Genomic DNA, 25,990 nt, shown 5'->3' on the forward strand with positions numbered 1-25,990 from the left:
ACGTGTGCAGATGCAACTCACTATGATATTAAAGAATGGACTTATTAATAAAAAATGTTTTTATAATCTTAATCGTAACATACTGTATCTCGAAATGAAGGCGCTCAAATTAGGAATGGCAAGTTCTATTAATTTCGCTCAAGTAATCTGCGATTATCGGCTTGATCTACTAATTTGCAACACCCTGTGTGTATTATCAAAAAATGAGATCAGTTTTATTTAATTATTACATTGAAGATGGAAATAAATATGCAAATGAAACATTTTTGTTGCAGTACCAAATAAGCGTTAGAAAATCTAACACACGTATCCGGGATGTGAGCGATTTGTAAAGAAAAATCCCGAACATCACTGTAATTACTAACTGTGTAACTGTTACAAGTATAATTAAAGGAAGAGAAAGGTGTCTGTAATAATATTCTCACTATATAGTTGAAGTTATAGATTCTTTGATTGACGAATGTTGTGTAAAATTTGTATTTAATTTAGTATAAGTTTATGGTCTCATAAATAATTTATAACTTATTAAATAATTATTACAATATAATTTTATAGAAATAAATAGGTAGTGGTATTATTTTATCTTAAAGGACTAACTTTTTGTATAAATTAAATAATTTCGAAGAAATGTCTTCAATTTGGTTCATATTTAAAATATTTAAAAAACTTTACAGAAATACAGAAAAGATTAAGTGCCACAATTGATTTAATACGAAGTAAACTTACCTAATAAGAAAGTACGCCACTTTAGTATCTACCCGGTATGCGTATCAGAAGGTTAAATCGCTAGAATTTATAATAATAACCTGGACACCCAGTCCATCCCAGAGAAGGAAATTGTGCTGACAGCACTGTTTGACCTCGAAGGAGCGTTCAATGGAGCACTACCAGACTTCCTGTATATAACAAGCAGTATAGTATCGGAAAATGTAACCACAACGCCAAGTCTGCAGAAGGAAAACGTCAGTATCAGGTCTGCAAAGATGTCTCTACTCTCATCGTTGTTTTGGTTACTACTTGTGTCCTGTGGATGACCTGGTGGATACTTAAGGAAATGTTAAATGGGGTGCTCATTTGATGTGAAAGAGATAACTTACTGTGAACGTGTATGTGAACTCCTAAAAATAATTACAAGAAAAAGAAAATTGTCATTTTGAGACCACCTAATATGTTGGGTAAGACAATACCACTTGTGGATGATGCGAAGAATTTAGACATTGTCATAGATAAGATACTGAACCAGAACTTCCATCTGCAGAAAGTCCACAAAGCAAGAATGCTGACGTATCTGTTGAAAATTCTGGAACGTAGGTCTTTACTGGCTTTACGTGATAGTCATCAGTCCTATGATCGCGTACGGCTCGATAGTTTGGCGGTCTAAATGTCTTCAAGGGACAACCAAAACCAAATTCTCTGGTTCATAGAGATAAGTGTGTCTGGTGACAACTGGAATAATAATAATAATAATAATAATAATAAGCTTCACACAGTTAACTATTTTGGAAATTCTTTTTGAGAAGTTAGATAGACAGTACACAGATTGAGGCAAGATACTATTAATATACCGAAGGGCACAACAGACTTCTATAGGATATAGAAAACCACAGCATTCTGTAAATTAGACATTATGATGTCAACACGACTTAATTAATTGCCTTTCAGCATTCTCTTTCCTGATAGAAATGATTGGGATCATAATTGACTCCTAGCCCAAGGGTGTAGGAGTCAGATTGCAATCCAAGAACCAGGCCGTTGGTAAAATTTAGTATTTATGCTACTGTGTTCAGATAATGGTCGGACTAGTTCGATCAAACTTCTTTAGTCAAACAATTCGCTGAACTATGCCCAATATTTCCTCAATATCAGCTAATTGGTCTGACCAACGAAATATTTGTCCGCTGAACGACTTTGACCGATCCGACCATTCGCTGAACACAGCCATAGTAATAATAATGTGTTAAAAGCTTTTGGGAATATTTGTTTTATTAAAAAAAACATGAGAAAATGGCAGCTATACAAATTTTTCTTTCCCAGGCGGATTTTTTAAAGGTGTTTAAAATTGGATAGATACCTATATGATATAATGTTGAGATATAATCTATAAAGTATATGTCACGTGTCATCTCTTTAAACGTCATTGCTACTGGGTATATGTTCCGGCTGGCACCGAATTATACCCCCAAATCTACTAAATAGCCAAGATCGTTTACAGCGAAGTCATCAGCGATCGGCCTGTGAACTTATTAGTACTCGTCAGTATGCATAGGTGAGACGACCGGCGAAGTGATTTAGTTATTTGAATATCTCTCTACAGACATGTTTTGAGTATGGGTGAGATCTAACCTATAAAGCATAGGTCATATCTTTAAACGTCTGTGCTACTTTTTGCCTACTACTTAGTCATAGGCACCAAAGCATTGCTTTGTACCTACTGACACAGAGTGACCTACTAATCTTTGGTATAATTAGTATCGCACTAAGCGGAATAAACGTACGTTTTAGATATAATGGGAAACAACTCTTCCAAAAATAAAGAAACCAGATTTAAAAAAACTGTCGCAAAAAACACTGTTTAATCTGCAAAATTAGTCAGAAAAGTTGCCAGTTACCTTCAAGGTTTCCTTAAGGGTATTTAAATCGACTATGTTATATTTTATTTACCTAATTGACCATAGAGAAAAGCTGAGATTCACTAAGTCCTTGGTAAATCAAACATAACTTTAGTACTAAATGTACTCATTAATGAAACTTTAAGGACTGTATGTCGACTATATATAAATTCCATTCTTAATGTTTCATTTTTTCAAATCAGGCAAAACAGTATTGAATTAATAAGACTATGTACCAGAATAAAAGTAACTTTAAAAAATTACAACAGAGACAGTTGTATGTTATTAGTCTATTTAGATACATAGGAATTCGCTTGGTGTCTTCTTTCACTTCCATTCACTTCCAATATTTTTCCTTATATTTTTTGTTTTATCTGAAATTTTGTCTTAATAAAAAATCAGTTTAATATCATTTTCCATTTTGTTTCAGTTACAACAGTGACTTTGGTTCTAATTCTAACCAGCGCAAATGCACAACTTATGCAGGTATGTTACATACATTTTTTTATTTTTAAAATTCGTTATAACGAGACCCTTAACACATTATATAAGGGCTAATATATTTGAGAACTATACCTAAATGTTTTACCTACCTCTCTAATAGGTCCCATACATTTCTAGAATTGTTTCGAGCAAAACTATTGCAAAACTGAGGTGAAAACTACAGGGCAAACAAGTCAGTTTTCGCCCTTACACCTCTGTTTTGCAACACTTTATCCGACGAGTGAAATCATCGAGGATGACTGAAATAGATGAGGATCTTATATGTATACAGGGTCGGAAAGTCCCCATGGTTCATCGGCCGTTACGTGAGAGCGATAAAGTAATAAGTCATAGAAATCCGTGCGATACAGAAAGATGGCTATAATGAGGGCGTCTAAAAGTCACCGCCCATTTCGCCCTTCCACAAATAAGAAGTGGATCTTATTTGTGGAAGGGCGAAATGGGCGGTGACTATTAGACGCCTTTATTATATCCATCTTTCTCTATCGCACGGATTTCTATGGCTTTCTTTATCGCTCTCACGTAACGGCCGATGAACCATGGGGACTTTCCGACCCTGTACATAGTCTTATCATTATATTTGTATCTTTTTGCTGATACATGAAGTTTACAATTTAAATGAATAATGAAACTTTAAAAAGCAGTTAAATAACATCTAAGGTATTTAAAGTGATTGTTTTTCACTGGGAAACTCTATTAATACACAGAAATAAATTTGAAGAAGCATAATTAGCAATTAGAAAAACTTAAACTGTCTATTTAGTTTAAAATTTAAAAATATCTATGTTTTAGGTAAAATTTATTAAGAATGTTACTATGCTTTTGTTATTTAGTGATATTTTAAAGCTGACCTTGGATTTTATCGGGGTTTTACGCTAAGAAAATTTTATAATAGACAAGATTTTAGGAGATAAATTGGTGAACGGAACGCAAACGCGATTTTATCAAAATTACCTAACAAAATTTACCTTGCCCAAAAAATTATATCCTTTGGAAAGAAAAATGATTTCCGCCAAATATTTATGTCTAATAAATTATATGTACCAACAAAAAAAAATAAAATCATTATTTATACAGAGTACTCCGTATTTATGTCTCAAAGCAAACTACGGAAGAAAACTATGAATATTCTGTTATTAAAAGTTTGGTTGGTTGGGCCTATTTGCGAAAGTGTGGCCCTGTAAAGTTCTACAATAAAATTTGAATTTTTTTAATAATTTAATTTTTAATAAACGGTTTAAATAAAAGCTTGAAACTGGGGATGTTGTACAAGTCGTTTCGGAACATTACTGATGTTACCAAAAAAATAAAATATGTAAGCAGTGGCGTAGATATGGAAGCACCGGTGACAAGTTTTATAAATAAAAAATTATAAATCCGAGTTTTTTTAATCATCTTGTACGATTGTTCGAAATAACAGTTTTTTATTCGGGATTAAACTTTCTTGCAAATTGTTAGTTTAAGGTATAGTTTTCAAGATAATTGCAATTTTCGATATACAGGGTGATTCAGTCATAATGTCATTAATTTTAAGAGCAGATAGAGAAAAATGAGTATAATACGATGGTGTGATTAAAAAAAATTAAATGCATATTTAAGCTGAAAAAAAATATTTCAAATCATTTATTTAACCCCCTTTTCAGGCTGTTACTGATCGGCTGACGTCAGCCGGCTACGATATGAACAAAGTGACCTAGATGCAATGTTGCCATATTTATATATTTTCGCACATATAAAGACAATAAATAAACGGTTTGCTCACGTCAGTCAATAATAATTTAAAATGCTATAAATTATTTTTTTATAATTATGCAATCAACATATTAAATTGTTATTGTTGCCCAGCAAGAACCTCGAGGAGGTCTGAGCATGACTTGCCAAAAATCATTTTTTATTAACATCGTAATGTTAATTTTTTAATTTGCTGTAAGCCTTCTACTAAAAATTGAAAGTAACGTGGCCCATTCAGATGTACAGGTAGAAAATGCGGCCCAAATAAACGATTGTCATATACTCCTGTCCATACATCGACACCCAACCGCCTCTGAAAGCTAAACCGACGAGTAGTGTGCGGGTTTTCATGTGACCAAATGTGACTATTATGGCTGCAAAGAAATTAGCTCTGTTTCACTTTAAATAAAATTTAATATTGAAGTTACAAAACTCCAATAGTTCAAGTAATTTAAATTTCATTTCACAACCATTTCAATTTTATTACAAAAATAATGACATAAAAAACCAATACTCACTAGATAAATTATAAAGAGAGGGTGAAATGTATGTAGTATTTAAATATTGACTGTAAGTAATAGAAGATAAAAATACAATCGGACGGAGACAAATAAACAACTCGGTACGTATTTCCGACCTAGGTCAACCTGTGTCGAGTTCAATAACCTTCTAATTTGCACGTGTGCACTTTAGTAGGATCGTATTCCATGCAAAGTAGAGCAAAAAGATGTCAGTCTTTTATCAAAGAAAAATCGTGTCATCAATGAATAGGGATGATTGTTTTCGAATGTACGGTTATTACAATTTATCATTTTTAATATTATTAACGTTTTCACGTTTTATAATTTATTATGTTAAATAAAACACAGTTTTAGTATTTCAGTTTATTATTCAATATGCAGTTGCGTATAACCAAAGTTTACATAATAAATGTAAACTTTAGTGTAAATCTAAACTTTGGTGTAACCTAGGTAGGCACTTATTGTTTTTGAGAAAGCAATACTTATGTTTTTTACCTGTTTAAAATGCCAGCACGAGTAAAACAGCATTCATCCGTCCAGAGCACTTTGTTAATAAAGTTCTGCTGCACTTAGGAACCAATTGCAAAATTCAAGACGATTGGGGAAATCAGCTGCTTCTAAAGCTTGAATTTTTTGAAAATGTGTAATGTTAACTCTTTTGCGGGAAAAATGCGGGAGATATGGAGGGTGGTAGATTTGAATAAACGCTTTAAATTGTTAGGTAATGGTTTTGTAACCGTGTGTAAGTGTATTTTGTATATTCGGGTATTTAGTGTGCCGACTTTTTTTATTTGATAAAATACAGTGTGCCTACAAACCTCTGCTTTATTTATTTTCTTTTAACGAAAGTTGACTTCGAGAAGTCAGGCTTGTTAAAACATTTTGCACTAAATACAATTATTAAAATTAGTTATAATAAAATGCAGCATGATCCTTTATTTACTTGCATTTTATTGGTTTCATACATATGTATCCGTATTCTATTAAATGTGAACACAGATTATGATGTGAACTTGGCAACGCTGTTCGCTTCAGCTGACGATTTGTTCATGACATTACGTTACAAAATTTTCCGAGCATCCGGGCATCTGGCAGGTCCACCTTCTTAGCGGGAGTTATGGGTTGATTTCCTTCATTTTCAAAAGTCGAGTAAAAAATTTTTTTTCCGATTTTCTGTCTTCATTAAGTCTTCCGAATACATGATTAAAATTAATGACATTATGACTGAATCACCCTGTATATGAAGTAAAAATCAAGACAGTAATGCACAAATTAATTAATAGACTTTGAATATTGAATGACAAGTTGTTTCAGCTAAAGGAAAAGTAAGCTATTGTTATAAACTTTATGTTCCAAACACAAATTGCATAAAGGTTAAATCACCGAAAATATAATTATTCGCGTTTTTGACCTAGGTTTAAAATAAAAACTCTATAAAGTTTATGCTATCACTAACAAGTGATTTCAAATATGAAATAATTTCTCATCGAATAGTCGGTCTAAATTTGTACACTTTTTAGTGCAGATATATCGAAAATTATATTTACAATATACAGGGTGTCCCGCATGAGAACCGACACAGGGCATGTAAGGGGTGTGCAAAATATTGTAATTTAACCAAACTTACCTATATACAAAGTTGCAGCCCTGAGGAGTTATTAGCCTCCAAAGGAGGAGAGAAATGAAGTAAAATTTACTGACTTTTTGATTATTTTCTAATAAACAGTATTATAATCTTGTGTCAGTTAATACGGTTTTTCTTGAAAACCATAAAGTTTTTTAAAATTTAACAAGAGAAAAAAAAATTCTAAATTAAATTCTGCTGCTACTAAAAAGAAAGTACTATTCTCATAAGAGAGCCACTGATAATATTTTTTTTTTTATTCGACTTGGACTACATACCTTCATAATTCAACTTTTTATTTCAATTTCAAACTATTTCAGAAATTTTAGAATCTATTTTAGAATTTTATAGGGCCGTACTTAGGAAAATGGATCCAATTTGAATAAAAATTTTCATAATTTGCAATGCTTATATATTACCACCATATGCTTTGCGACATATAGTTAGGGCTGTACTTATATAGTTTTTTTAAATATAATTTTCTAATAAGGTGACCTTTTCCACAAAACTTACCAAACATATTTTACCTCGTTTGTTTTTCAGTTACCTAGTATTACCTTTAGTATTAACCACTACTTATGCAGTTTCAAGTTATTGTTGCTTTTGCAGGATGCAATATCTATGTCAGCTGATGGTTGGAGGCCAATAATTGGAACAAGGAGACAGCCACCCGGTTTCCCAACGGAAATAAAACCTCAGGAAATTACTGAATACAAAAACCCTAGTGAAACCGTAAATGTTGACATCGTAAAGGCTGAAACAATAGAACCATCTAGCACAAATGCACCCCAAAAACTATCGACTAGTATAAAACCTCCTGACTCTACCAGTAACAATATCAACGGAGGCGGTGCTTATATGCAAGGTAAATAAGTAGAATTTGTAATAGTCAATCATAGATTTTATTATTTATTACAATTAAAACACATCGAACATCTTAATCTAGGTTATAGATGGGTACCTCACATTCAATTTTAGTTTTTCAATTTAAAATTAACTTTTAGAAGAACTTCAAGTTAAAATGTATCAATAAAACTTTATTTAAATATTATTCAATTGATTTCTACCACTTTAAGTTTAATTTTGGGTTTTGAGGAAATCTGTTAGGTTTTTACATGACTTTATATTTTCAGGTGAAAAAATACCTCCTCACTCAAAATTCACTTCTCCCGGTCCATATCATACACTCCCGGCAAGTGTCCATGGACCTCCAATACCAATTAGTGGAAGTCTTAACAAACCCGTTAAATTTGGTCAAATCAAAAAACGTCCTGCAAATAAACCATCCACTCCTTCCTATTTTGGCCCTAAAAGGAAACCAATAAGAGGCCAAATGGTTGCTCACAGTACCCGCAATGAGGTATTTGTTAGACCACCAGGTAAGTTAATATATCACTTTTAAAAATACCTAGATGATTTTGCAATACTTTTTCAGCTTCTTTTCCATTCATTAAACAAGGGCAAACCAACATAAAAACGAGAGAAACACAAGGATTAGGACTACTGGGCTCCAATCATTTTGTAGTAAACCAGCCTAGTTATATAGAATTTGCAAACAGATTTGCTCTACCTCCAACTGAAGACAATTTCCAAGTTAAAAATCACCCCATTACATATATATTTTCTAAACCCGGGAATGATCAGTATCAATTCACAAGCCAAAATGATGAGTACACCAGAAATTTAGTTCCTCCTCCACCACTAGCAATTTTTCAACAAGATGCTAACAAATTAAAACCAATAAAAGTAAATACAAACATTAATAATGAAAATGTAATAGCGAGCACTGAACCAATAATAAAATTAAGTGATTTTGGAAGTAACATACAGTTTGGCAGGAAACCGGTAGAAATACAAGAAAACCTAGTACCACAGTTGCCACCACCATTTGAACAAAACTTTGCTTTCCAAAAGCAATTTAATAAACCTAAAGAACAAACAGTAGACGTTCAAGTTACAAAAGAAAAATTTAAAGTTTTTCACAGCAATCAACCAGTAAATTATAATACAAACGCACCAGATTACATCGATTATGACTTTCATTCATTAAAAAAACCAGTGCAATATCCGAAATTGCAAACTTATGAAGTTACAGAAGGAAAATGGGTAGATAATCCTAACCCATTCACTTTTACTATTACAAAATCTCAGCCGATAGTGGCACAACCGTTAAGACAATTATCGACAGCAGTACCTCAACTAGTAACGGAACCCATAGTGGAGCTAAATGTGCCTCCATTTTTACCAACTCCTTATAAACCGCAAGGTGCAGTACCTACTTCTCCCACACAGGGCGAAGTATCCACGATCTTCTCACAAGTTAGCACAAAAATGAACAGATATAAGAACGAAGCTCTTACAACAAATCCATTTTTCTTTGATGTAAAAGAGGTTTCCACTCATTATCCCATACTGGGAAAACCGGAACTCAAGCCAGAATCTCCAACAAACAATCCTCTGCCAATGGATTCAAATGGTGAAATATCAAATGAAATTACCACCATGACACCTATGACAAAACCACCACAACAAAACAAATCTAGACGTAGGAGACCTAGACCTAGAAGGCCCTCAACTACTACTACTACTACAACTACAGAAGAACCAGTACCGACTGAGAATTATAACCTACAGAAGATTGAAGAGCTCTTTGAAGGTGTATCAATCGAAACTGAAAAACCACAAATAAGAAGGAGACCAAGGCCTAATCGCTATAGAACCAACAATATAGAAGATCGTCCTACTAGATATAGAACTACTACACCTCCCAGTGAAACCGAAGAGAGTAATGAAAAGCAAATTAGAACAAGAAATCGTTCTAGAAACAGAGGTGGGTAAAATAATCAAATAAAACTAACGATAAGATAGATTCAAATGAATATTAAATGTTTGAAAAGGGCCAAATTTTATTTCTATAGAAAAAATTATAGGACACTGCAGTAGCTCAGTTTGCACAGTCTAGTCTCTCGACCTGAACCCGGGTTCGAATTGTTGAATGACGACTTTTTTTGTTTCAAAAATGTTAATATTTTCGCAAACATTTTGTATTTACCATTGAGAAATGATAATTTTGTATACTTACAGCATATGATTACAAATTTGGAGAGGATATCTGAAGGGTATCTAAATAAATCATGAAAACTCGATTGTCAGAATCTCCAAACAGAATAATTTTTTTAAATGCAAACTGACTTACCACATTGATATGCTGAAAACTTTTTTGGAAATGCCAGTTTCACGCCAAAACCATGCTTATCAATTCATTGTTACTTTACTGATAACCCATTTTAGTATGTTTATTCACACTTTTATGTGCCACAGATACACTCTCCTTTCAGAGAAAGAAAACACAATCAAAAATAAAAATTTAGAAAAATATTTGATTTCACTTAAACAATTATTCATGACAAAAGATATCTGTTAACATTTTTGCATTTGGAGTTTAATTCTGGAGAAAATTACTATTTTATTAAAAATAACAGTAATGTATGATTGAAACAGCATATTTTTCTCTGGAACTAAACTTTAAATATAGAAAATGCTACGAGACATCTGATGTCAGGAAATGAAGATTACAAAAAAAGTTAAAAATATGCATTGACGTGCATATTATTTTTTAAAATAATTGCCCACACACATAGTTTATAGACATACGTCAGTATAAACCTTTTTTCATAAGATAATTTGAAGAATCATTCTCTAAAATATTTTAAACTATTTAGGAAAAAACCTGAGTGTTATTTACTAATAATTTTCTATTTCCTAGGCAACATCGCTACATCTGAAAATCGCAACACATTTACTCGCAAACGAATCCGACCGACTACTACAGACATGCCACCTAATCACAAGGTGATGGAATATGATGCATCACTGCAATCTACTGAATCGTCAGAACCCTATATTGAACAGGTACAGTCTGTGGAGCGTGAGACTCAGGGCTTATTTGAAACTAAATATCCCCAAGAGAATGCCCAAAGTTCCGACACAAAACCTAACAGAGTGGAGTATGAGTCACCTAACAGGCATCTCGAACCTGTACAATATGAAGATGAGAGCAAATATGAAACAACTATAGTGAGTAACGATTTGAGCTCCATAAGGAAGCCTAATTACGAAGAAACTGAGGAGGAAGAAACTGAAAGGATGCAAATCTATGAAAGGACTCGACCCTCTATTAGTGATTCTACTGAACAAGACACCACTGTAAGTATCCCCTTTGAGGCCTCATCAATAGAAATAAAAACTACAGCAAGATAACAAAACTCAAACACTTTCACAATATTCAGTACAAATATGAAAATAAGTTAAAAAGATAATTTCAGATAAAAGAAAATTCAGATTACAAGTAAGTTTGATGAATATTTTACTATTTTTTCAAAATGATGTATTTGTCCAAAATTATCAGAAGTCCAGACAAATAGTGGGACAGATACAGATAACTCTTGTAAAAACTTGGAAAATAATAATTAAGGATTAGGAAAGTGTAAAATAGAAAAAGCATTATTAAACGTTTCCTTGATGCGTCAAATGCAATTAGGGGGAAATTATGTTTTTGCTTTCCCATTATTCTAAAAGAACGAAAATCCACATTAGTTTTGCTGGATAGCAGAATCTTTGTTTTCATTTCAAGTTTGGAACTTTACCCAATTTGCTTGTATGTTTAAGCACGGTAATTGTGGTATCATGATTTACTAATATTTGCAAATTTAGAGGAAAAAACATTTTCCTTTGAATGTCAATCAGAACAATATTTGCTATTGCACTTCGCAGTTCACACGTATGTAAATACTTTGCAATTGTGATTATTATTCTGCATGACTTTCAAGTCAAAGTCACTGATGCTTACTGACTAAGGCCTTTAATGTGGCCAAACTATCACTAGCTATTTTGCATGATCTAAGAGAATCTGTGTCCCCACTATATGCAGGCAAAAACAATTTTGACTGATATGTTGCAGTAAACAACTACTCTGTGGACTAATACACTGACTAATAAAATTTTAAATTTATTAGTTCTCATCAGTACACCATAGGTGAACTATAGGTGAGCGTAGGCTAGCCGATGAATGTCTCACTATACTCATTTCATATGTGTAGTTAACATCAAAAATAGCTGGATCAGTTGTCAGTTGGCTCACCTATGACATAGATACTGATGTGAACTGACAAATTCAAAACCAGTATATCTCTGATCATTCTGCTACCAAATAATCATAGCTTTTATTACTGATATAATTCAATGCTTGTAGGGACTTAATAGCTCCAAAGACCTAGTGTCCTCAAAATAATAAAATAATTGGGTTTACTTTCACTTTCTGCAGGCAAATATCCATCTTCCAGAGAACGAAATAGATTATTCTACTTCGGTTCCCATCATGGAACTAATAGAGGAAAGAATTCAAACAACTATAGCAACTACCATGCCCACCACAACACCTGAAGCAACAACCACAAAGTCACATAGAATTAGAGGTAGACCTATAAAAAGTCGACCTAGGTTTAGTGTGAAAGATTATCGCCAAAGACTTAATCAGTATACTTCAACTACCCCATCTACAACTACAGATTTTGTTAAAACGACATCTGAAGGAGGACTACGATTGAGGTATGTATGTATGAATTGAATTCTTATATTTTCTTAAAGGGTCACACGGTACGTTAACTGAAAAAAGTAATTTGTTGGTAAAAACATACAATTTTGAGAAGGCTTTATATTTAACAATTAATTGTCTATCAAATTAACTTTTGACACCATTCTAACATGTAAATGTTACAATAAATCGACCAATTTATCTTTTTTCTTCATCCATTAGATTAACTTCAAGTTATAAATATTAATAATTATCTCAAGTAAAAAGATATTCTATTTATAAAGTTCTAAATAAATAAAATAAAATAAAAAATATTTGTCATACTGCTAGCTTTAAATAATAAAGCTTGAAAGAGATTGTTTTATGATGATAAATGATGAATTAATCGATCTATTCCTGCATTTTAAGGATTGATATTACAATTGGCCTCCTTTTAAAAACTAACATTGTACCATTAAATTTGATATAAAATTCAAAATATAAATTTCAGATTCCCAAGTCGATTAAGGTCAAGACCACCATCGAAAACAACAACAACGACGACGGAAAGCTATGATCCAGATGAAGAAGAACAAACTGAACCAATCAGGAGAGGCAGTTTTAAACCCAAAGAACCTAGACATGGGACTACAACAGAAAGTACGCAAAACAACATAATTACAGAGAAATATGTTAAATCTGTCAATACCAGGTTAAGACCGTTTGGTCGGTACAGATCCACCACTGAACCTTCTTCTGTATCTCAAAAAGTATCCATCAAACCTAACTTATTCTCTGTAAGGAGAAGACCACCGCAGCTTAGTTTACGTAATAGAATACAGAACAAAAATAACACGAACACAATAGAAGACCCCACAACTATAGAAACTGAGACTGAAAATACAGAATCTGTTACTGCACCAACAACAGAACCAGAATTTGAAAATGTTTCTACAGAATCAAGTACTGTAAAAATTAAAATGGAACCTACTACTGAAATTGTCGAGACAACTACAGCTAATTTAAATGAGGATGACTACATCCAGAGGGTGTCTGATCTTACTTCGTCATTTAAAAATGAATACGAAACACCAGGACTCTTCAAATCAGTTTCACCAAATAGTAGAAGAATTCCTAGTTATTTCACGATCTCTACAGATGATCCGATCCTTCCAATAGAAGCATTTTTCCCCAACCTCAAGGATAAGGAACAAGAATAGGTAACACAATTTTATAAATACCTGCAACAATTGATTCTGGTGCAAAATTAAAAAATTTAACTTTGGGACTGACAACAATTTGACTTTTATAAGCATCTTGTAGTAAACGTGGAATGTTATAAAATCGTTTAGGTGATAGAATTGTAAAACCTATGTCGAGAATGAAGGTGATATATGCAAGGAAAATAATTATATATCTACAGGATGTAAATGATGTATATGGTTTTTAGAAACTACGATCTTAGGTCATTCAGATGAATCACTAATAGTTGTTCTTGGATTTTAACAAAGTGCTCTGGTCACAGTTTTCAACAGTCGGAATCCAGAGATAGAATGTAAAAATTAAACTCACAATATACAATTAAGATCTGAGGAACTATCTTTTTTCAAATATTTTTTAGCAGAAACTTTTTAAACGATAAGATCAATGATTCTTCTGATCAGAGTGACATGATCACAGTTTCAAAGAGCCTATAGTGTAACAGACTTTGACGATAAGTAGTATTGCCTAAAATCAAGGTTCCTACATCTACTTTTTTGTCTTTGAAAAGCTTTAGTGGTGTTTTCAATTACTAAGCTCCAAAATCGGAGACTTTCCTAATTCTTTTCTAATCTTTCACTCATCCCATACTTATTCACATTCACAAAAATTACACATGCTTACCTAATGGGATTAAAATAAATTAAAGTATAATCTTTAATAAGATTTATGTTTAGTACAAGATAAATTTAGGTATAACTTGAGGGAAATAATCTCTGTATTCGGTGCTAAAAGTATTAAATGATTTTTTTAAGCAGTCATCATTGCAATATTTTCAGTATACAGGGTGTCCGAAAAGTGACGCCTGTCCTTCTAGGATTTAATTAAGGGGACAAAAACGAACCGAAAATCAAGAGTGGAAAATTTTTCGTTTGTGTTTCTTTGTTGTTATTCAAAAAAATTATTCAAAAAACAAAAAAGTGAAATATATATCCAGATAATTTCTTACTTGTAAACCATAACGTGACGGAGCTCCAACATGTTGAAACCAATAATTCAGTCTAACTGCTTATGGAACATCATCCAGCAATGGCAATGGTAAGTTTTCATTTAAAAATACAGTTCTGAATTAAGTCGATTGGGCAGAATTTGTGAACCAACTAGGTACATAATTATTTAATAACCCAGCCCCATGTTTATTGACCATCGTCTTTAATATGATCGTCCACTTTTTAAATGAACGTTTTCTTCACGCCATTTGTACAGGTTATGAGTATTTATGATACTTATTTCTGTAAATGTGGATTCACCGGTCTAGAAAATATTTTCAATGAAATGTGGATCATAGTTATCACAGTCCAAGCCACCTGGAAAAATTTATTCGTAGTGGCATATTCCCGTTATGTAAAACTTAAACTTTTTGGGGTCTAAACAAATGCAGTCTATTTCTTCTTAATAATCTATGAACTGTATTTTAGGATGAAATTACTCGAAGGCTTGTACTAGGTTCTGCCTCAACCAATTCAGGAATTTATTCTTCTTGATCGACATTTAGCCCATGTGGATGTCTAACTAGTTTTTTTCGCGGATTTAAATAACGTGTTTCCAGTACACACATCAGTGTTGAGACAAAAAAATTGGATTTTCATTTTTTTAGTTTTTTAAATATTTTTTTTGAGTAACAACAAAGAAAAAGAATCGGAAAATTTTTCACTCTTGATTTTCGATTTCCTTTTGTCCCCTTAATCAAATTCTAGGACGCGCGGCACTTTTGGGACACCCTGTATATTCAGTTCTTAAGAAGTTAATGTCCGTATTTTAAGAATATTTCTTTTTAAATTTTCATAAATAATACAGCAAAATTTTATGTCCTATAATGATTTCTAAATTCTAATATTTGTTTTGAGCTGAAGTTCGAAAAAATGACGTACATTTGTGCTTTTCCAAAAATTGTCTTCAATTATTTATTGCCCTGCAAAACTGTAGAAAGTACAGAAAAACCGACACCACCCGCATTTTCAGTTTGTTTGATTACGAATTCAAAGTTTTTCTCCATATTCATATGGTTCATGTGGGTATATATGTGTCTATAAAAGTATCAAAACAATTATTCAGTCAAATTTGCATTACAATATTTAACAAAATTATATTTTCATGCTATAAAATCTCATTAGTCTTGAAAATATGCCCCCATAGCACACACACAAACACACACAAAAACAGACAAACAAACTTTACTACAGACATGAAGGAAGATAAATTCTGTGTAATATGGCATATTTGAGGTCATACCTAACTAATATTGTCAACAAATATATCAAAATGTTTCTCTAGACCTGTTACTTATGTGGAAATAAGGAACTCTTCGTGTTCTAGACAATACTACAATTCTGTCTGTAACGCATTTGCAATTACACCCTGTACGTGTACATGTTAATGTTTATAGTGATAAATAATATAGCTATTGTTAATACTACTATGTACATATATATGCACTAGGTTGTACCTTTTCCAAATGCAGTGTGGCTTTATTTATTTAAAACGTTTTTTGTATGTCTCTGGCTGGTGTGTTATTTATTTATTTGTAATTAATACATAAACTCTTATTTATTAAGTTATTTATTAGTCTTTTATACAAATTTTTGTAATATATGTATTTACTTTAATTCAATAAATAATATTAAAATTTACAAGTATTTCATGTGTATATAGTAAGGTAGGTGTTAGGGCAATTTTAAAAATGCATCTACCTTATAAAAGAGCAGGGTGAAGCTACTGGATGGAATAAATTTTTTAAAATATACTGGCACTAATGGGAAAAATTTTGAAACTCTGTAATATACAGGGTGTCGTGCTTAAATGTGGTACAAGCCCGTAAGTTCCTTATTTTTTTGCTGTTTTCAAAAATGGAATGGAATGTAGGGTAAAAAAACTAATCTAACTGTGATACTGCCGTTTTTGGGCAACTAGTGCTCATCTGAAGATGTATCGAATTTGATGAAACTTGGTGATATGACGTTTTAAGGAATGCTGAGAGAATACATAATCTATTTTTTTAAAAAAAAAATTGCTAATACCAATTAGCTGTTTTGACGTCAAAAAAATGCGTCCTAGTTGGGCGTGTAATGCGTTAATAAAAACAGCAGTATCACAGTTAGATAGAATTTCTTTACCCTACATTCTAAAAAAAAAAGTTTGAAATCGGCCAACAGCGTAACACCTTGTATAATTTGATAAAAAAATTTTGAATGTGTAGTTAACACATTCAGCGCCAAAATAATTTTGTTGAATCTACGCACCAGACCACCCATAAGACAAGCTCGGCGGACACCAGTGTCTGACCTGGCCCTATACCAAAAAAATGCATATTGTATATCACACCGGGCCATAGCGGAAACATTTGTCGAAAATTTGCTTTCTTTCTAGGCCGTAGCGGTCATTTTAGCGGACACAAATAAGTGGGCGGACACCGAGACTATGTTTTTGATACGGACTGACTGTCATAACTTACATATATATCTTTCTTGGGAAAGCATCGGCCACCTGCAAAATACACAGTATTAAAAAGACTAGCAAGGCCGACACTTCTTAACAATCTTTTTCTGTTTTTGTTTGTCAAAGAATACTGATGTAGAATGGGAAAGTGATATTGATATGGTTGGTAAGTATTTTTTTCAATAAATGTTATCAATTTTCTCTATTTATACAAGCTCACAAAATTATTGTATTTAATTGTGTTGCTTTCGAGATGAGAAAAAATGTCTGTGTATTTACTAAACTAAACAATGAAATTCCAAAAACTAAGGTTAGAAAAGTTACCACTTTTTGTAAGAGCTGTCCAGACCAGCCGCGGCTTTGTTTAGAATGTTTTAACAACGCATTCCACAACAACTAGTTTTATTTTGTTTTTAACAATAATAAGTACTCGTATATTTTATTTTCATATTTTGACATATTTTTGATCAGTTTTTTTAAGTTTATATTTGTTTTATATATGTTTCTTTAATAAAATTTATATAGAAAAAGATCTAAGTTCTTACTAATATAATAGCGTGTCCGCTCTGGCCCTTAGGATATATATATATATATTAATGTTAGTTTCAGCAGGCCACAGCAGTCACAATCGCGGACATGGCTCTGAAAATGAAGAAAAATGTTTTTATTAAAAACCCATGGGGTACTTATACACTATTATACAGGGCCATGGCGGACAATTAATAATAACTCTTCGAAAGTAAGTGTCCTCTGGCCAATGCTAATGAATAAGTAAGGCCGACGCCGGTGACCGCTGTGGCCTGATCTGCCTATAGCTTATCAGACACCGGTGTCTGCCATGGCGCTAAATGTGTTAAGCTGATAAGATTATAATTTGTACCAGAAATGTTGGTTTAACCCTCTCACTGCTCCAGACGTATTTATTCGCTAAAAATTTATAGGGCTCAAACTGCTCCAGATGGATTAATTCGCTTGAATAGTTAAATTGGATCACGCTGCTTAAACCGTATATATTCGCAACTATGTGCATAGTGACTCGGTTGTTGCGATTAGTATGGGGAATTTTTGCGGGTGGAGCTTATAGTGATTGTGACAAATATTTTTATGGAAAGAGGTACTGGTAACAATGCCAAGATTGTTCATCTCTCTTTCAGTTTCTATTTAGTTCAGCTGTCGATATACTGTTATTTTATTTAAAATAAAATCGTAAAATTGATCGTAAATCCTAATTTAACACAACATAATGTAAAACTATAAGTGGTCTAACTGCTCCAGATGTAATGTTCACACATGACAAACTTCTGCGCACGGCGTGGTAGCTACGTTCAGACGTATTGCACATCAAAGGGTTAAACAAAATTTTCATTTTGCGACACATTCAGATTTAAAAAAATCTTGTAACAAATTCGTATACCTAGAGTAGTACAAATGTCAAATCAAGAAAAGGCTAAAGGAGAATAAGCGAGATGAAAGTTGGTCGGTCATTGAAACAGGGAGTACCGGGAAGAGTTATCGTGAATGGGTGAAATAATTGCTTATCAAAAAGTACAAGAAATGTATTATGTTCGAGTCATAAATAAAATAAAATTAACTTATTCTTGGGCACCAGAAATTGCAGACACGTCCCTCGGACTAACAGGAGCTACAATTTTAAAATTTAGGATTTCTTATTTGTTTGTTTAACAAAATTTATTTTGTGTATTAAAAGTTCTGCCTACTTCCATTAGAGCTTGATTCCCAACATTTTTTAAGGCTACAATATCTATCCTTCGAAGAGTGATGCACCAGCTGGACTGATGGCAGCTACGTCCTCTTAACAACAGAGGGTTCTACTTAATACCACTTAACTAGAAATATTAATTGTTAAAAAAATTTAAATTCCTGCTTTATTTTTTTTTTTTGACAAATTTTGGAGAAGGTTAAAAACAAATGGAATATGAACAAACACATGGATATTAATAAAATTTAGTTTTATTAAATAACAATTATAATAGTTAAATAATACAAAAGCAATACATAAATAAGTTGTCTTGAGTTTGCCTTTTACACTGGCGATCATAAAAGAGAAACTTTAACAACTGGTAATCACACTTTATACTGCCAGATTTCCTAGCAAAATATATATAAAACATTAATATCATAAGATATAAAGCTGGTTAGACGAATTAGTAAAACCTAAATAGAGAAAATAAAAAAATGGTCCCTTTTTAGCCAATATACAGATACTTCTCCATAATAAATCTAAATCAATTGTTGATACAGAAATTAAATCACAATAAATAAAAAAATGATTCGATTTTGTTGATATGGCAACTAATTTATAAAAATAAACAAAAACATATTTTATAAGCAGAAGACTGATCATGCAGAAAATAAATTAATAATCCTTCATTTTGAGTTTTAAATACACCTACTGGTTATTTTGACAACAAAGTGCAACTTATTTTTTATTAGAGAAAAACTCCAAGCATCTTCTTCCAGCAAAACTGGCGATCTTTGCTAGACGAAAAGGCCTTGGAACTAATAAATTACATTTTATACAAAAATATGAACAATATTTTTCATACAGAAGCTATAACTTATATGTCAGTCATTGTAAGTTTTGGAATAAGTTAAAAACTTAAATAATTACAACCTAAATGGTTCACGATCTGAAATCGATGATTTTTTCTTCCGTGCTTGACCTGTTGGTGTATCCGAAGCACCAGAAGGTCGCCGTAGTAGTTTTGAGACGGCAGTTTGTTGATCGGGATGAACTGGTGTGTTAGATCCTGATGGGGTTCTTGTCCTAATTACATAAATTGAGTTAAAAACTATAAATTTCAAACTTGATGAGGTTTTAGATCACACCAAAGCAATTTATACCATTACAATTTTTAACTAGTCAATTAACGAAAAAATTAGGAGGGGGGGGGCAGAAATATGCGATAATATACAGTATGCACACTTAAAAAAAAAACAATTCAATGGGTGCGTACTAGCACAACTTATATAACGATTTATTTAAAAATTGCACGGTTTAGAAACCTTGTTAGATCAAATTCAGAATGACATGTGGAATGAGTCAATGTACACCTTTTAAGTGTGTGATTTATTTTCTACAGTAATAATAATTTAAGATTTTTGGATTCTCTAACAATGTAAATAGGTAAGTAATCTTTATAGTTATATTGTATTTGTGATATTGTAAAATTTTATACTTTTTTAATTTAGTAAGTAGCATGGCGAACAAAATATATACCGGGTGATTTAGTTTGATATTCACAGACTTGTATCTTTTTTATTTTAACAAACCCTATATATTTTTAAATCATCGCTCAAACTCTATCAAATGACATTATTAGATCGTCTCCATGGTAACATATGTCAAAATTGCTATAGTCAACTATTTTTCTTCAAATGGCACACATATTTTTTTTATCAATTCTGGAAGAAATTTTTTTCTGCCTTCAGCTATATAAGGAAGTCTATAGTTTTATTAGAAATATTGCTAGAAAAACGGCAAAAAAGATGAACCGTACTTTCAGTAGTTTTATTCTGAAAAATGATAGCCAGCTACGGAAAAAACTGAATTTTGATGTTTCTAAATAACGGTTTGTAAAAATAATTGACATTTTGTACCTACCTATTCTATCTACAACTAATTATAATATTAATACTTACAATAACCAATAAGAAAAACTAGATATGATTTTAATTTATGGAGAGCGCCGAAAGAACGCTAAAGCTGCCAGGCATTTGTACCAACATCGTTTTCTGCAGAGACAACTTCCATGAGATAAAATTTTCGGAAAGTTAGCCTGGAGTTTGGCGGCAGATGGAAGTTTTCAAAAGAAAAGAAGAGTTTTCTAAACTCAGAAGGGTAAGAGATGAAGAACATTCGATAAAGATGTTAAATAGCCTGCTATAGATCTCCAGATCTCATTCCTACAGATTTCTTTCTTTGGCCTTACTTAAAGGAAGAAGTTTATTCTTCGCCTAAAAATATTAATGGCGACCTTAAAAACAGAATAAGAGTAGAATGTCGGAGATTAAATAAAGAAAACACTAGAATGTGTTTGTAGAGAGGGAGTGATAAATAGAGCTATTCTGTGTTTGGAAACAAATGAGAGTCATTTTGAACATTTGAAATAAGTATTGTTTTTTTTAAATTTTTATATTATTATCATATTAAAAATAAAATCACTTTAATAAACATAATAACTTATTGTTTCTGCAGCTGGCTATAATTTTTCAGAATAAAGCTACTAAAAGTAGGGTTCCTCTTTTTTTGCTGTTTTTCCAGCAATATTTCTAATGAAACTATAGACTTCCTTACATAACTGAACGCAGAAAAAATATATCTTCCAGAATTGTTAAAAATTATATAGTGTGCATTTGAACAAAAACAGTGAACTATAGCAATTTTGACATATGTTACCATGGAGACGATCTAATAATGTCATTTGATAGAGTTTGAGTGGCGGTTTAAAAATATATAGGGTTTGTTATAGCTATTTTGTTAAAATAAAAGTGATACATGGTCGCGAATACCAAACTGAATCACCCGGTATAATAGTAAAAGTTTGTATTTTTTGTTTGTAACATATTACCACTAACAAAGGGCCAACAAACTATATGTAAGGTGATCATGGAAAAATATCTTAAAGCATTATTAATAAACCTGTAAGTAATTCATTAAATTTTTTACTTTACTATTTTTAAATCATCATCTATTTATATTTTCTGAAGTTATTTATTTGTGATATAGTTTTCATTTTTTTTATTTATAGCCAGTAGCCACCCACCATAAGATTTAAAAATTAACAAACTGTAGCAAAAATGATCAGTGAAGGGTTATTTTTTTAAAATAGTTTTTCCTAACCAAAAATCTCACACTGAAAAAAGCAGACAAATACAAAATACATAATACTATACATCACGCACTTCAAGAACACTTTATCTATCTAAGGACACAAAATTCAATAAAATAGGTTAAAATAACAAAAATGGTGTTGAATTGTTGGTATTTATGTATATGCTATAGTACTTAGTGTAAGGCTTTAATAATAGAAATTTAAAACCTACTTGAATATGAATTGGTGGCTATTTCATCAACCGAGAGAAACCGACTTTGGTAGTATTGCCTGTTTTCTTTAGTGTCATCGACAGTGATTTGCAAGTATTGGTGAATAATAAAGAGTAAATGCATATGGGATAGAAAAGAGGAATTTAATTTTTTGTTAAATTTAAAATATTGTAATGGCATAAATTTTGTTCTAAGTTACTAAAATAAAAGTGATTTTGTTAAAAGTTACCTAGAGGCTGTCCTCAGTGTTGGCGCAACACCAATTGTCACTTGTCTTACTTTGTTTGAACTTGCACTCCTGGTTAAAAAATATACATATACATGCCAGTTAGTCAGGTTATTATTTAAAATGATTAAGTAATTACAAAATCACACTCTCGTATAAAAAAACTCCAGTTATTAAATGATTATAAAGCCCCAAAACCCAAATCAACAATAAAATAAAAACAACTAGTAATAATTAATTGTTGGAGTTAAGTAAATGTGAAATATATTTATTAATCTCATGTACTAGTAGTACACTAGTAAATTTCCCCAAGTATGAATCAAAAATCAATTATAGTGATCTGAGAACACATAATCTAAGTATCAAACAAAAAAAATCTAAATGACCTCTTCAATTGATTTTCAATTTATATTTAAACTACTAAAAATCATACTGATAAAACAAAAAAAAATACAAATTTAACCTTTCACATGTTATACAATCACTCCATATAAAAAATTTGTTAAATTTATGAAAGCAAAAGTTGGTATATAAAAAACTTTAAATTAATATTTACAGGATATTAAGCCGAGCATCATCAACAGCAACTGTACATGAAAGGTTAAAATTGTACTATGCCATTGCACCCACTAAATTTTTAATTAAGACTGGCAAATTTGGTTTCAACGCAAAGGTATATATGATATCGCAATGCAACATAGCACTATTACTACTGCAGACTGCAGATATGTGATGAATAAAGGCTATTATTGCAAATAAACACTTATGACATTTGGATGTATATAAATATCCTTATTCTCATTTTAGCTTGATTGAATGTTAACCAAGATTTGCCAGCCTTATTTGTAATAACCCACAGTTATGCGTTTATTTTAAACTTTTGCACTACTATTTTTATGAGTCATTCTATAAAGAAAAAAAAAATATATTAAACAGAATTACTATTATACATGTGACATGTGGAATCATGCTACAAATGAAAATATGTATAAAGGTAAAAAAAAAAATAAATAAATAATGTGCTGTTCGTACAATCATGCAACCAGAATAATATTAAATAATATATAAGAAACTTTACCTACTAATAGGTATTTTTGACTTGCTTGATTTACTTGCTGAAGATTTTGTTCTGATTTGTTAGTAAAGCAAAGAAAACATTAGTCACACAAAATGTCAACACAATGTTTATTATTATTTGATAAAATAGAACTATTGCAGGTTCCAAATTACCAAATCGCTTCAATTCACCAAATCGTACAAAATACTATCAATGCTAACTAGAAAGTATAATACTTTACACATTTATCATTTGAATCACTTTTCTCAAGTATTTGAGAAATGAACTAAATGTAATAATTCATTTAATAGAAAATCTAGCAAATGGAAAATATAGATTATATCCATATGGTCTTGAGATATTTCCTGACACGTATAGTACATTAAAAATAAATAATACCTTTTTATTAACATTTCTTTTTCTAAAAATGGATAATAAGAAAGATATATTCCTTTAAATGGAGCATATTTCTTTGCAATATTTTAAAGGTCTTTTGACATATCTTTTTTAAACTTAGAACATCTGGACACAAATTAATGCAGTACTTATTATTCAAATTCTACGTTTTGCAGAACTGGTAATTTTAGGGAGTAACTGTTATTACTTCATCCCTCACTTTATCTTCATTTAAAAAAATAATAAATTAAAAAATATTTATCTGTAATCTATTAATGTGATCTATTAATACAAAAAGATTTAGTGCCAACAAATAGAATCATTATCCAGTTTTAACAAATGAAGATACATTATAAAATAAAACAAGTAATTAATTCCATTTCATTATGTTATCAAATGCTGCAAATGCAACATATACCTAACTATTTTTCAATAATAGTCTAGAGATTGATAATTATTAAAAATGTCTTAAAATTACTTAGATATGAAAAATTTTAAAAGAATTAATGATAAAGTTACTAACGAATATCTTGCACAAAGATGCAGCATCTGAGCTGAGTATAAATACTGCATAAAGTAGTGTCCTGATGTTTAAATTTAACATGTGAATATGATCTTGAGCTATTATTAAGATATAACAAAAAACAGATACAAATATACTATCCATATCCTCCAGTTTTAGGAAAAAGTTAATATAAAAAATACGTTTATTTTTTAATGTACTTTCCTTCCTGAAAATATCGAGAGACAATTTACAATCACCACATGATGTTTTGAAAATAATTTGAAATTTTTGCAGCAAAGAGAACTAACTAGTCCAGACGGTATCTGTTTCAAAAAGCCATATTTGGGTGAATCGTATATCCACGAAGATTTTTGGCTTTTTGGCTTTCAAATATCACTAGAAATGAAAATTTTTCTATGCGCATAAAAAAAACATGGGCTTAACTTTTGGTGGCACAATATGTTAAAAAAATTGGAAAAATGTCATATTTTTCTTCCTATTTAATTATGTATCTTTTTAAGAGTTGATTTTAGGCGAAAATGGAAGAGGAAAAAAATGTTTGTAATTAAATTTTTTACAATACATGACTGGTTACAAATCGAATGAATCATGATTATTATGGTAAAAATCGAAAAAATCACAAAAATGGGGTTAAAAAACAATACTTTTTAGGGAATTTTTTTGGTGTATTTAAATTGGGTGTAGGACCTTTATACTTGGCTCAAGAAAACTTCATGTTATGTAGAATCATCACACCAAATTTCATCAAAATCGGTTCGATAGATTTTGCATAATAATTTTGCAATCCAGATTTAAAAAAAAAATTGCAAATTTTCAAAATTTTGCACAGCAAAAACCAAGGCCCTTAGATACTTGAAAATTTAATCACATATAGAAGGGCTCTCAAGCTTTCAAACTTTTTTTGAAAAATTCGAATCCGTCAATTAGGAGAGCTCTGGCGCTTGTTTAAACATTGGTCGAATTTTTGTACTTATAAACAATTAGAACTTTGTGAATATTCAATCAAATCAAATTTTTTAAAGCAGGTTTTAAAAGTTCTTGGAAAGACGCTTCTTTAAAAAAAAACAGATCGATTGATCAATTAGTTACGTAGTTATAGACGATTCAATTTCGAGCAGGCCGAAGCGGCCGCGCTCTCTGCTTCCCCCACCACCACCACCCGTACGATTTTATTGAATTTCTCGCTTGCATAAATAACTTTAAACACGTTTTAAAGTAGGTTGCCAATGAAGAAAAGTATTGTAATCTTAGACCTGGTAAGTACTCGGAATACCAAAGGTATTTTTCGAAAAATTAGCCCGGATGTCCCAGTACATTTAGTGTAAATGACGGCTATAACTACGTAACTAATTGATCAATCGATCTGTTTTTTTTTAAAAGAAGCGTCTTTCCAAGAACTTTTAAAACCTGCTTTAAAAAATTTGATTTGATTGAATATTCACAAAGTTATTCTAATTGTTT

At 31.4% G+C, this 25,990-nt stretch overlaps 2 protein-coding genes across 30 annotated transcripts in view; one reads left to right on the forward strand and one right to left on the reverse strand.

Moving 5' to 3' along the window:
• Positions 1–3,060: 3,060 nt before the first annotated feature.
• Positions 3,061–14,594, forward strand: LOC108907020 (proteoglycan 4-like). Its single transcript, XM_018710493.2, has 7 exons — positions 3,061–3,095; positions 7,599–7,854; positions 8,123–8,368; positions 8,425–9,819; positions 10,756–11,195; positions 12,313–12,596; positions 13,073–14,594. Exons 1-7 carry the CDS (start codon positions 3,090–3,092, stop codon positions 13,779–13,781), a joined length of 3,336 nt encoding a protein of 1,111 aa, XP_018566009.1. The 5' UTR covers positions 3,061–3,089; the 3' UTR covers positions 13,782–14,594.
• A 4,615-nt stretch (positions 14,595–19,209) lies between these two features.
• Positions 19,210–25,990, reverse strand: part of LOC108907022 (microtubule-actin cross-linking factor 1) — a 389,967-nt gene continuing 383,186 nt past the window's right edge. For 24 of the 29 annotated variants that reach the window (XM_018710510.2, XM_018710500.2, XM_018710502.2 and 21 more), the window contains one exon: positions 19,210–20,044. In XM_018710510.2, coding sequence (XP_018566026.1) covers positions 19,885–20,044 — 160 coding nt within the window. In that variant the 3' untranslated portion in view covers positions 19,210–19,884. Of the gene's footprint in view, positions 20,045–22,553; positions 22,623–22,653; positions 23,680–25,990 lie in introns of those variants that run through there. The other 5 variants (XM_018710514.2, XM_018710508.2, XM_018710525.2 and 2 more) reach the window with 4 other exon arrangements.

The sequence above is a fragment of the Anoplophora glabripennis genome, unplaced genomic scaffold (assembly GCF_000390285.2).
Source record: "Anoplophora glabripennis isolate ALB-LARVAE unplaced genomic scaffold, Agla_2.0 scaffold166, whole genome shotgun sequence".
Taxonomy (NCBI): Eukaryota; Metazoa; Arthropoda; class Insecta; order Coleoptera; family Cerambycidae; genus Anoplophora; species Anoplophora glabripennis.

Coding starts and splice junctions, on each gene's coding strand:
- LOC108907020 (XM_018710493.2), top strand. Junction 8,369..8,424: donor GGTATTTGTTAGACCACCAG/GTAAGTTAATAT, acceptor ATACTTTTTCAG/CTTCTTTTCCATTCATTAAA. Junction 9,820..10,755: donor AAATCGTTCTAGAAACAGAG/GTGGGTAAAATA, acceptor TCTATTTCCTAG/GCAACATCGCTACATCTGAA.